Consider the following 12,520-nt stretch of genomic DNA (forward strand, 5'->3'; position numbering starts at 1 on the left):
CAGGGATCGCTTCATGTGATTTTGATCAAGCAAGAAGAAAAGGGCTGTTGGTGAAGAAAAATGATCCAAGGATTTTAGGAGAAGGTAGTATTTGTCTGGAAGGGCTGTTCGGATTTTGGCGAGAATCACATTTCGATTTTTTTTTAGGTTTAAGCTTGATGTCTCATAACAAAATTGTTGCTAAAATTTGTAAAAACGTCGCCTAGAACTTAACAATAATCGTATTTAGATGGCATTTTTTTGAGGATGGCTCCCTCTTACTCCTTGTCCCGTCTCCGGGAACTCGGCTATCCTGAGAAAAGGTGTATTTGGGAATAATTTAGAATTCGAAATGGGGAAGTAGGCTTGGGCCCTGAGAAGACTGTATTATTGGGGGCAAGTTTTTTCGTATGATACTAGATCCGAGTTTTCCCCCTCCGGACGCGGTGGGGATGTTATTTTCTTTGCGTAAAAATTTTCAATTCTCACATGTATACAACATCTCGCGGTTTTCCTCGTCTATAGATGTAGGATCTGTCTTGGCCCAAATCACTGCTGTGTCTGCGAAGGTTGTGTCCAACACACCACCCGTGTGTCCTAGGAAGTTGGGCTTCACAAAGATGATCTATACGGTTAATATTTCTTAGATTCTCTTTGACCCTGTCAGTCCAAATGGATCTAGGGCTTGGGCTTCTAGTGTTTAAATCCACTAGAAATTGGTGCTGAGGTACGATCCTAACAGAAGATACTAGTAGTAAAGCTACTATAAGGGTAATATGAAAGTTGCAGAGATAGTGAAAAGGATAATTCCAATTCACATCGATTTTCAGCAGCAATTAACTGGCTGACTGTGGTTCCCTTTCAGCTTTCCAGTCAAAAATTAATTTCTAGCCATTTTCTCCCATAACTATCCAGAAATAATGAAGTATTTCCGCTTGAATTGTCCTATTTTCCGAGAAACTTTTAGTAAATTACACATGGTCTCTTCGGATTAGGGAGGATAAAATAGGTAGGTGCCGATTCCTTTTGCCTAAATATACGAGTATCATTTACAGCTGGATGAATAAGCAGCAACAAATCGACAATTTCATCCCCAATCCATAGGTGAAGTACTCATTGCCCTACTTTCGCTCAACAACATGCCAAGTCATTATCCCTCCCTCCTTGATGAGTACGTAATTATAATCAGAAACAATAGCAAAAAAATCAGTCAGGATGCCGGTCGGAAAGAACTTTTCCTTGCTCAAACTATATTTTCTTTTCGGTTCCAAACATTGGAGGTTGGATAAATGGTTTCAAGGTGAACTAACTTCACTTTGTTCCAAGGGTAATGGTTTGAATAAGCATTGAGTGATATTTGTCAACATTGAGGAGTCTATATTTCGGGATTATGTAAAATAGTTCGTGAGTTTCACTTCCTTTCGAGAAGGAAAGTTGGAGGAAAATTGCTATGAAATGCATTAATGAAGAAAGGACGAATGGGGGTGAGATTTCTCCTTGGTAGGTAGGTACAATTCATACCACGATGCATAGCTATTATTTTCAATTTTTGTTTTGTAAGGAACAGAAGCTCAATTGTAAATTTAAATTTTGAAACATTTATAATGTAATAATTTTCCTAATTCGTTGAAATTTATAATTACTAATTTTTTGCTAATTATTTTCACCTAAATTTTTTTCGGGAAGTTCAAATAAATTGGAAGTATTTTTTTTAAACGCATTTATACATATATTTATAGGATAATTTTGGCACTTCAGTATATCACGATGATAAAAGATGCTTCTGAGAAGATAAAATAATGCTAAAGTAAATTATGTTATTATTTGGATGCGTGTCTAAATTACATTAATTTTGTATTTTGCATTTTCAATTACTTTCACCTTGTGTGTATATCAATTCCTTTTTATGATTCTTTTGGAATTGAATTATCCTGACATGACATTTATAATCCGTTTTTCCAAGATTTTTTTCCATAGTTCGTCGATTATTATTTATTGATGATGTTGAATATTTTATTCGATCCTGAATTTTTCTGAATTGATCAATTCCTCAACGTATATTGTTTGTTTGTGCACACAATGAATTGGATATAAGCTTCGTGTGCATAAACTCAATTAAAATTAAATTTAATTATTATTGTTAAAACAGGATATACACAAGCAGGGGCCAAATGGATATTTCTTGCTGTTGTGACCTTCTGCATTTTCATATGGAATATGCTCTCCGAAAAAAATATTGGGTGCTTACTTTACTATATACATACAACGTCGTAGTCCTTTCTGTTGAGCGATTTGAATTGAATTTTCGAGGATGAGTACGTTTTCACAACCATATTTGTTGATGTGTGCTTTCTGAACCTTTGTCGTGTAGTGTGGCTTTTGCTTATCGAATTGATTTGATCATGAGTGAAGTGGTATTACCTTTCTTCGGGGTAGTGATATTTATTATAACTAACCGTGGGCGTTCGCCTATACTTGATCTGATGCACCGCCATTAGCTAGTCCAGCTTTTGTTTCTGGTGGAACCTGGAAGGACACAAAAGATACAATAAATGTTAGGCTAGTTGTGTTGTACGAATAGTATTGTAACCTTATTTGTATTTTCATAATTTGCTTATGGTCATTTAGACGTGCTCAAATACTCATTTATGTACAAAGGAAATGAATAAAATGTATCTTCCCGATCCCTGAAGTTGTTATTCTTCCATTATTAAATTTTAGGATGCTCAAAATGTTTTAAATGTTAATGTGTTAAGAAATACACTTTTTAAAATATAAAAGATGCGGAAATTCAAAACAGAACCTACACATAAGACATTTTTACAACACCTTGTTAGTGGTTGTTCTTATGTAAATACGATATCACAACACTTAAAATTGGAAAAAGATTTTTTTTTTTTTGATCATGCAAAAATTAATGCAGAGTCAAACACATGAAAGATACTGGAGGAAAGTTTATCTGGGATAATTAGTTTGAATTAAAGTGAACATGATGTGCTTTAGAAAGGGTCCAATTTGTCCTCGTAAATTTGGACCTTGAATACAACTTCACTTCAGATACATATTTGAAAGTGTAGATACATGCAATTGGGTCGAGTTTTAATGTGTTTATGAAAAACTGACTGGATACTGAGCTTACAACAAATAGCTGAGTAAAGAACAACCAAACGATAAAATCATCGTTAATTTGTCCCAAAACGCAAAAAAGATACTTTACATAAAAATCCACCTCTTTTTCGACATTTAAAACAATAATTACACATCGAAAAAAAAAATTCAAAAAACCTTTGGTTTTTACATTTTCTCTCCTGGTTTCAATCAATCATCATTTCCTCCTTTCATTATTGAAATTTGATGGGATACTGATGATGTATTTGTTTTTTTTTCGTGCTTTTATTTTAATTTTTGCTCATGGATTTGTTACAAAAATTCGTTTATCTGTTCTTATTTGGTTTACAAAAATATCCTTTAATCGCCAAATATAAATTGTAAGCCCCAGTTTGTCCAATGTGTAAAGCTTGCATTTTCACTACGTGTAAACCATTTATGAAAGAGTTGTGGTTTAGAAGTGGTATTAGTGAAGTTTTGTGACTGTAAAAACAAAGTGCAATTGATTATAATTTGTTTTTGGGCCGGGATAAATGTAGAAATGTAAATTTTTGGGATATCAGAATTTTATTCTAGATAAAATAATGGTAAACATTTATTTGGATGCAATAGAAAAATCCCCTGAATAATGACTGACACATAAAAAATTGGTAACCCACTTCCATCACTTTTGTGCACGTATATGTAGCTATCATTCTTTATACCCTCAGGGGTCGTCAGTGACCTTTAACGGGTCGCTTACGATACGGGGTGTGACGTCCCCGCGGTACACGAGTAAGTAGTTCTGACGGTCTGGCTGGCAGTATACCTGCGTTCTAGGTAGTACCCTGGAGAAAGCTCCTCGATAGAGAGCGAACCGCGAATGACCGGTACATACTGGGAGTCTCCGGAGCCGTCAACAGCTCTCTGTCGACGTCTATGGGGTGATGTGCGCCTAGCTCTGCCAAGGTGGTAGTTGTGACGTGTATTATGAGTCAGCCTCTTTGGGACCCTGCTCGGGTAGTGTGCCTTGAACCGGTGTTAGTAGACCGCATTGCCTCGAGCGAGCGCAGATTTGTCCGTGAATTCCGGGGCCGGCTAAGCGTAGATCAGGCCTCAGGGAACTGGGGTAGGGACTGTGTCCCCGAGGGTACACCCATTCCCGACTATTGCGGCTCGCTTGCTTGCACACGATATGCTGATGAGTTTTCCATGGAGAATACACATAAAGTAATAAAAAAATCGACGAAACAACAGAGAAGGAGGAAGAGCTGAGTGCATTTGTGCACAGTACAAAAATGTGTCATTCATCGCAGCAATAAGCGAAAGAGGCAGCAAGGGCTGAAATGCCCGATGTGACACCGAAACGCCCAAATAAAGAGGAAGACTTACCAAGTGGCGCCACTGACGGAGCGGGGACGGCAACTCCAATATCCTGTAATGCCCCTGTTCCGAAAAAAAGTCCAGTCAGAATCGCTAGTCCTGAGCAGATGGATTCGGATGCAAACGGAGTGCAAGTGCAGTCGACCGTTCTAGTTAGAGCCGAAGAGGAAAGGCTCATCAGAAAATGCGTCAAAAATGGGCTGATGGAACTGGAGGAACTGTTGGACCGCATTTCCTTCTACCGACGAACGTGGAGAGCAGCGGAAGACGATTGGAGAACAGAAACAACCGCACTGCCCGCTGAGAACGCTGCTTGTATCAAATGGACCGCAGATAGTCCAGAAAGAGGGCGACGTGCCTGAAGGAGACTTTATCGAAATAGCTTCTAGGGCCCAAAAAAAGAAGGCGAAGAAGGAAAAAAGGGAACAACTGACTACGCCGCCAGAGACCCGTCTGTCCAAAGACAAGGAGGCTGCAAACTAAAAGCCAGGGGTAGAAAAGACGAGGTAACGAAGAAGAACTAGACCGTCGGCTCTGCTCATTAAACAGACGGAAGGCAAGACATTTGCGGAAGTCCTTGGAAAAATCCGCTACAGGATCCGAAGGTAATGGAGCAGAGATATCTTAGATACGGAAAACAAAGAGTGGCGGAGTCCTTGTCAAACTGAGCCCGAAGAAAAGTAACAAGAGTACGTTCTGCGAAGCGGTCAAAGGATTACTGGGGGAGAAGGCTCTTGTTTCCAGCCTAGAGCCGTGTGCTCTCTAGAAATCCGGAATCTTGACTGCCTCACGGAAAACTCGAAGTGGAAAGGGCGATAAAGCGTGAATGAATACCCGGATAGGCGTCACCTCTGTAAATGCTCGAGGCCAAAAGCTCGCCGTGGTGGAAGTCCCCGAAGAATATGCAAGGAAACTCCTTAGCAGCGGGAGAATCAAAATTGAATGGGTAGTATGCAAGGCACGAATGCGGGTAGTCCCCACCAAGTGCTGCAGCTGTCTGGACTATGGACACACGTCAGCAATTTGCAAGGGACCGGACAGGAGGACAGCATGCCGGAGATGCCCACATTGCGGGCTCGGGATGGTTTCCAATTTTCTGGGCGGAATTGGAAAGAGTTAGGGTGCGAATGGCATGATCTGCATTTTACAAATTAACATACACTGTAGTGCAGCTGCTCACCAGTTGCTAACACAGTTCGCTGCGGAAGTAAATGCTGATCTAGTGCTAATTAGTGAGCATTATCGAAATAGAGACCAGGCCTGATGGAATCTCGACTTATCGGGCACTGCTGCCATCTGTGTTTCGGATGACGTTCGACTTCGCGTTCTTGCCAAAGGCCGAGGGAACGGATTTGTCTAGATTCGATGTTTTAGGGACAACGTTTTTTAGCGTTTACCTGACACCGAATGAGACGATGCCGGACTTTCGGCGCCGGCTTGATGCTCTGGAGGACACCGTTTCGAGCACGAAGGGACGAATCCTGGTAGGCGGTGATTTCAATGTCAGCGCCCTTGAATGGGACATGCCTCAGTCAGACTCCAGAAGGAAACAGATTCTGGATATGGCAGCAAGAACCGGACTCGTAGTTTTAAACAGCAGATCCACGCCAACGTTTCGGCGCTGAGGCTGTGAATGAAGTATTCCTGACATCACTTTTACGTCGGAATCTCTGGCATCATCAGTGGACGGGTGGTGAGTCCTTGAAGACTACTTGTCGGCGAACAACAACGTGACGCTCCCCCTGCCTGTGGAATGTTGCGAGGGTGAACATCGGGAAGTTCATCGAAGCCTTTGGAGCAGGCATATCCACGCAGGAGGACGCTTCGGGGGTGGTAGCGTCGCAGCTGACACCGTTGTAAATTCAGTGATGAACGTGATAACGACGACGTGTGAGGCTTCCATGCCCCGGAGGGACGCCAGCCGCGACAAGCCTTTTATCTACTGGTGGACGCCAGAAATCGCCGACCTACGAAGGGAGTGTCATAAGCTCATAATTTGAACACTAACGAGAAGGCATGCATCATAAAGGCACAGTATATATAAGCAAAAAGGAGACTCCGTAGCGCTACAAATAAAAGCAAAGCTCGTGGCTGGCAGAACCTTGCCAACGAGGTGAATACAGACCCGTGGGGACTTGGCTATAAGTTTGTCACACGGAAACTCGGGGCCGTCCGGAGACCCTGCATATTAAGTAGCGACGGGATGGATCGCATTGTGCGGGCATTATTCCCCAGACATCATTTACGGGTTGATGACAATAGCGCGGATAGCGTCGAAGATTGCCCCGTTCTCCCAATGAGAGAGCTGGAAGACGCGGTTCTCACTATGAAAAACAAGTAGGCGCCAGGTCCTGATGGCATCCCGGTGGAAGTTTACAAACTGGTGTTCTGCCAACGGCCAGACTTGCTGCTTGAGGCGTTCAATGCTTGCTTGAAGGAGGGCATTTTTTCTTGTCGCTGGAAAGTGGCCAGACTCGCGTTGGTCAGCAAGGGTACAGGAGACCCGGAGGTCCCGGGGATTTATCCCCAAGGCAGTTCGGGTTCAGAACAGTGAGATCCCCAGGGGATGCTATTAAGGAGGTCGTAGATGCGGTTCATGGAGCCGAGGCGTACACCCGCCCATCTCGACGGATAGTACTCTTCATAACGCTTGATGTCATAAATGCCTTCAATTCCGTAAGATTGACAAATATGCCAGGCACATTAGAAAACTCATTCCACATGCCAAGCTACCTCTTGCGGGATTATTTGAAAGACCGCTCCCTGCTCTATGAGACGCTAGAGGGCCAGAGGAGGATGGAAATCTCGTCAGGTTTAGCACAGGGATCCATTCTAGGGCTGGACCTCTGGAACCCCTCTCCCACGATAGTCTGCTGAAAAGGATATCAATATTCACAGGCGAGCTATTCAAACTGTAAGTAAGGGCATCGTAAAGAAGTCCACACGGAAATGAAGGCAGACGACCATCAGCTGTCGGCCTCACTCGAGGCCGATGTTAGCACCTCTCTTATTTAGAATATCAAGAAGACAACTCCTCCTACTGCGTATCGCGATGTGGTCCGCCAATGATGCAGAAAACTAAGTGCCTCTCACCATTGTTATAACTTATTTATTAAATAATTAATTTAAGGTCGTTTGCATAAAGTAAACAAGAGCAGGTGAGGATTTTTGAGCAAGAGAAAAGAGAGAGGGCGGCAGTTCACAGCAAGAGAACGGCCTCTCCACTCTTGAGGATAGGGACGAAAAGGGGGCCTCTTTTCAGAGTTGCAGAAAGTAGCATTCGTCTAGACTTTTGTTGTAGATAGGGGGGGGGATGTATTTTTTATAGTTAAGAAAGAAGAGGCTTAGTAAGCCCGTCGGGGCCAGATCCGACATTGGGGTTAAAATGATTAATGAGGAACTCAACCAAGGAAGGCATAAGGAGAGAAATGGCTAGAGATTCGGAGCAGTCTGCAGTTAGAAGCGGCATAGAGAGTGGAGCGGTCGAGGGAGAAAACACGGAAAAGAAGTAGGTGCAGAGATGCTGGCAGGATTGTTGTGGGGAGTTGGCAGTGGAGTCAGCAAAACTGATAGAAGAAGGCAGAGATTGACCTGGGAGGGTTTCAAGTTACCGCGGGTAAGGCGGCTTCGACGATCAATAAGTACCTTTTATGCGCTTTTTTAATCATTGACTTCACAGTAGAGCACATGGCCTTAAAGTGAGCAAGGTCGGCGTCATTCGTAGAAGCTCGAAATTTCTTCTGAAGTGAATGTTCCAGGCGAATGTTATTAAGAAACTCCGTTGTGAACCAAATTGGGTACGAACGTAGGCAAGCAGGGGACGAAGGGACATAACAGCAGAGGAGATCGCTGAGTTGGCTTTGCGGAAGTTGAACTTAGTAGATTTATACGCAGTTTTGAAGTTTAAATGAGGAAGCTCCGCTTCAAATTCAAGCAGGGGGTGGTATGCGTCAGTTTTGACATACGGGGAGGTGCAATAAAATAAAGAGAGGTGGCGCTCGGCCAGGTTGGAAAGGAAGGGATCGAGAGTGCGGCTCAAGGAGCTTTTAGTGATACTCAAATTCAGGGCAGAGCAAGTGTCTATAAAGGAAGAAAGTAGAAGGAAAGAATCGGAGAGGTTGTTAGAGGGAATTGGAAGGCCAGGATGATTAGGCCAGTGGAGCATGCGGAGGTTAAAATATCCGCAAGGGAAGAAAGGGAGGGATGGAAATCTGACAGTAAGGAGTTCAGACAAATGGTCAAACAATTCTTCATATAGATGAGAAGGGCAAGCATAGCGGACGTATACACAAGATACAATCAACGGGAGGAAGTTGGGCGGGGAGACAAAAAGAGCAAAACAGTCGAAAGGAAACCCAGAGGAGGAGAATACGAGTTAGAGATTGAGTGTATCTTTTATTGCAATTAGGACCCCATCGCCGGTGGACTTACGAGATGCATCCTGCTCCTTGTCGTAGGGAAAAGTGGAGTATCTTCCGGGCAGCTCGGAGTTTAATATGGCATCGTCCAGCCAGCTTTCGCAGATATCGATGGCATGGTATTGCTGAGCCAGCGCGGATAAATTGAAGGCCCCTAGCTTGGTTCTTAACCCCCTAACAGACGGACAAACATGGATCCAGTTATATTGTTCGGCGAGGCAGGCTGGTTGTCCTGAAATTTACCCGCGAATTAGGGCGCGTGTATGGCTTGAGGAATACACCTTCAGGCCAGAATGAAGGGTTGCCGAGAACGTCAATTTAGTGAGGATAAGTCACCTTGAAAGACGCAGTCAGCCGGTCGGTGTCTATTTATTTATTTAGTTAATTTTAACGGACAACAAACATAGTAAATTCCAATTACTTATTGTCCTCAGGAGGAGGAGAAAGCAATAATCTTATCCTATGCTTAAAACTACTTAAAGGACCAAGCTGTTGTGCGTTGTAATTTCGGCAAAGCCTAGGAATCGGGAATAAAAGTAGAGTTCGAGCTCTGCGAAGGGAACGTTGAAAATGTCTGCGCTACGGAAAGTTTAAAGAATGTGCATAGATCCAGATAGGATCTACGCTATTGTAGGAAGGGAAGGTCCAGAAAGCGGAGGCGGGAGGGGTAGTTCACACGAAGAAAGCTTTTCTTAAAGAAGAGGGAACGGGTATACGAATATACGTTGCACATTTTCCAAGGCAAGACAATCACAGTTACAGGAGGATGACCAGATCACGGAGCAGTACTCGAGGGTATTCCTCACGAGGGAAGTAAAGAGAGCGAAGGAGGGTTGGATGGAGTCAAAATCAGAGGAGGAGCGAAGTATAAAGCCTGACAATTATGCTGCTCGATTGGTGACTTCGTATCGGGCGGTATCGCCCACAGAAATCCGCCGATTTTGCATTTTTGCGAATTTTTACGACCCGGGGGTCGTGGAAATTTTCAATTTTCTTCGATTTCGGCCAGGCCTTCTGAGCGTCGATTTTGCTCGATATCTCGCGTTCCCGGCATCGCAGAGTGGAAATTCTTGCATTTCCTGAATCTGGACCGCGTCCCCGTTCGAAAGAGGTATCGCACACAGAAATCCGCCGATTTTGCATTTTTGCGAATTTTTACGACCCGGGGGTCGTGGAAATTTTCAGTTTTCTTCGATTTCGGCCAGGCCTTCTGAGCGTCGATTTTGCTCGATATCTCGCGTTCCCGGCATCGCAGAGTGGAAATTCTTGCATTTCCTGAATCTGGACCGCGTCCCCGTTCGAAAGAGGTATCGCCCACAGAAATCCGCCGATTTTGCATTTTTGCGAATTTTTACGACCCGGGGGTCGTGGAAATTTTCAATTTTCTTCGATTTCGGCCAGGCCTTCTAAACGTCGATTTTCCTCGATATCTCGCGTTCCCGGCATCGCAGAGTGGAAATTCTTGCATTTCCTGAATTTGGGCCGCGTCCCCGTTCGAAAGAGGTATCGCCCACAGAAATCCGCCGATTTTGCATTTTTGCGAATTTTTACGACCCGGGGGTCGTGGAAATTTTCAGTTTTCTTCGATTTCGGCCAGGCCTTCCAAACGTCGATTTTCCTCGATATCTCGCGTTCCCGGCATCGCAGAGTGGAAATTCTTGCATTTCCTGAATCTGGACCGCGTCCCCGTTCGAAAGAGGTATCGCCCACAGAAATCCGCCGATTTTGCATTTTTGCGAATTTTTACGATCCGGGGGTCGTGGAAATTTTGAATTTTCTTCGATTTCGGCCAGGCCTTCTGAGCGTCGATTTTGCTCGATATCTCGCGTTCCCGGCATCGCAGAGTGGAAATTCTTGCATTTCCTGAATCTGGACCGCGTCCCCGTTCGAAAGAGGTATCGCCCACAGAAATCCGCCGATTTTGCATTTTTACGAATTTTTACGACCCGGGGGTCGTGGAAATTTTCAATTTTCTTCGATTTCGGCCAGGCCTTCTGAGCGTCGATTTTGCTCGATATCTCGCGTTCCCGGCATCGCAGAGTAGAAATTCTTGCATTTCCTGAATCTGGGCCGCGTCCCCGTTCAAAAGAGGTATCGCCCACAGAAATCCGCCGATTTTGCATTTTTGCGAATTTTTACGACCCGGGGGTCGTGGAAATTTTGAATTTTCTTCGATTTCGGTCAGGCCTTCTGAGCGTCGATTTTGCTTGATATCTCGCGTTCCCGGCATCGCAGAGTGGAAATTCTTGCATTTCCTGAATCTGGGCCGCGTCCCCGTTCGAACGAGGTATCGCCCACAGAAATCCGCCGATTTTGCATTTTTGCGAGTGGGCGGAGCTTACTGTCCAAAGTGACTCCGAGGTCTTGAGTGGAATTTAGGCAGAGTAAGGAATGCCCGTTAAGAGAGTACGAGAAAGAAGTGGGTTAGAATTTTAGGGAGTAGCACATAGAGTGTCACTTTCTGACGTTTAGCGCTAAACCATTAGTCGAGCACCAACGAGCCAGAGGGTCTTGGTTAGATTGAAGGGAAACGCAGTCCATAGGCGACGATACAGCGGAAAACAGCTTAAGGTTGCCGGCATAGAGCAAACAGAGACAAGTAAAGAGGGAGGGAAGGTCGTTACTAAAAAAAAATAATGAAGGCCGGAGGAGGGGGAGAAGGAGCGGGAAGTGCAGCCGTCCAAAGAGATGCGGCAGGAACGGCTGGAAAGGTAAGAGACAAGCCATAAAACAATTGGTATGGGAACGATTAGAGACGAGAATTTGGACAGAAGTATCTTGTGATTTAGAGTGTCGAAGGCTTTAGCGAAATCAGTGTAAATGGTATGTATTTCTTGCTGTGAATTTAGACATTTGGTGACAGGTTGGAGGCAGTGGATCTACACTTAATGAAGCCGTGTTGTTTTTCACTATGTGGTGACTAAAGTGGGCGGACAACCAGTCGCTGACATATCTTTTCAGGATTTTGGAACAGGATGAGAGGAGAGAAATGGGACGGTAATTCTCGGCAAGCGTACGATCGCCACTTTTATGTATGGGAATGATGAGAGCCTCTTTCCACAAGCCGGGAAAATGATTCTCTTCCAGGCTTTTCTTGAAAATAAGAGAGAGGGGAAGAGAGATGGACTTACCAGTTTTGAGCAAAAAGAGGTTTGGAAGACCGTCGTAGCTAGGTCCGACATCAAGTTTGGCCATGAGGTACTCGACAAGGAGAGTGGTAAGAATGGGAATGGTAGGCGATGCGGGGCAGGCTACATTCACTATCAGGAGGGATTCGGAGGAAGGAGGGGGAACATAGACTGGCGGAAAGTAGCGACAGAGTAAATCACAAAATATTTGTGCGGAATTAGCAGTGGAGCCAGAGAATTTAATGGATGGAGGGGATAACTAGGCAGGACAGCGGAAGTTGCGAATGTGCGACCAGAAAGGTTTCAGGTTTCCACGCTTTAGTGAGTCTTCCACACTGGTCAAATATTCGTTTCTGGACTTACGTATTAAGGATTTGACCGAGGAGCGTAGAGATTTTAAAAAAACTAAGTCAGCATAGTTTTTAGAAAGCTGGAACTTCTTCCTCGTAATCTGTTTTTGACGTAGTTTTTTGTGAACTTCAGTGGTGAACCAGACGGAGTAAGAGCGTAAGCAGAGGAGGGAAA

General features: G+C 44.2%; 1 protein-coding gene across 4 annotated transcripts in view; it reads right to left on the reverse strand.

Annotated features, from left to right (window-relative positions):
* Positions 1-1,475: 1,475 nt before the first annotated feature.
* The window catches only part of LOC119653089 (inactive dipeptidyl peptidase 10), a 179,980-nt gene continuing 168,935 nt past the window's right edge, over positions 1,476-12,520 (reverse strand). For 3 of the 4 annotated variants that reach the window (XM_038057591.1, XM_038057589.1, XM_038057590.1), the window contains one exon: positions 3,411-3,570. In XM_038057591.1, the coding sequence (XP_037913519.1) occupies positions 3,448-3,570 (123 nt within the window). In that variant the 3' untranslated portion in view covers positions 3,411-3,447. Of the gene's footprint in view, positions 2,506-3,410; positions 3,571-12,520 lie in introns of those variants that run through there. The other variant, XM_038057592.1, reaches the window with a different exon arrangement.

The sequence above is a fragment of the Hermetia illucens genome, chromosome 3 (genome assembly GCF_905115235.1).
Source record: "Hermetia illucens chromosome 3, iHerIll2.2.curated.20191125, whole genome shotgun sequence".
NCBI lineage: Eukaryota > Metazoa > Arthropoda > Insecta > Diptera > Stratiomyidae > Hermetia > Hermetia illucens.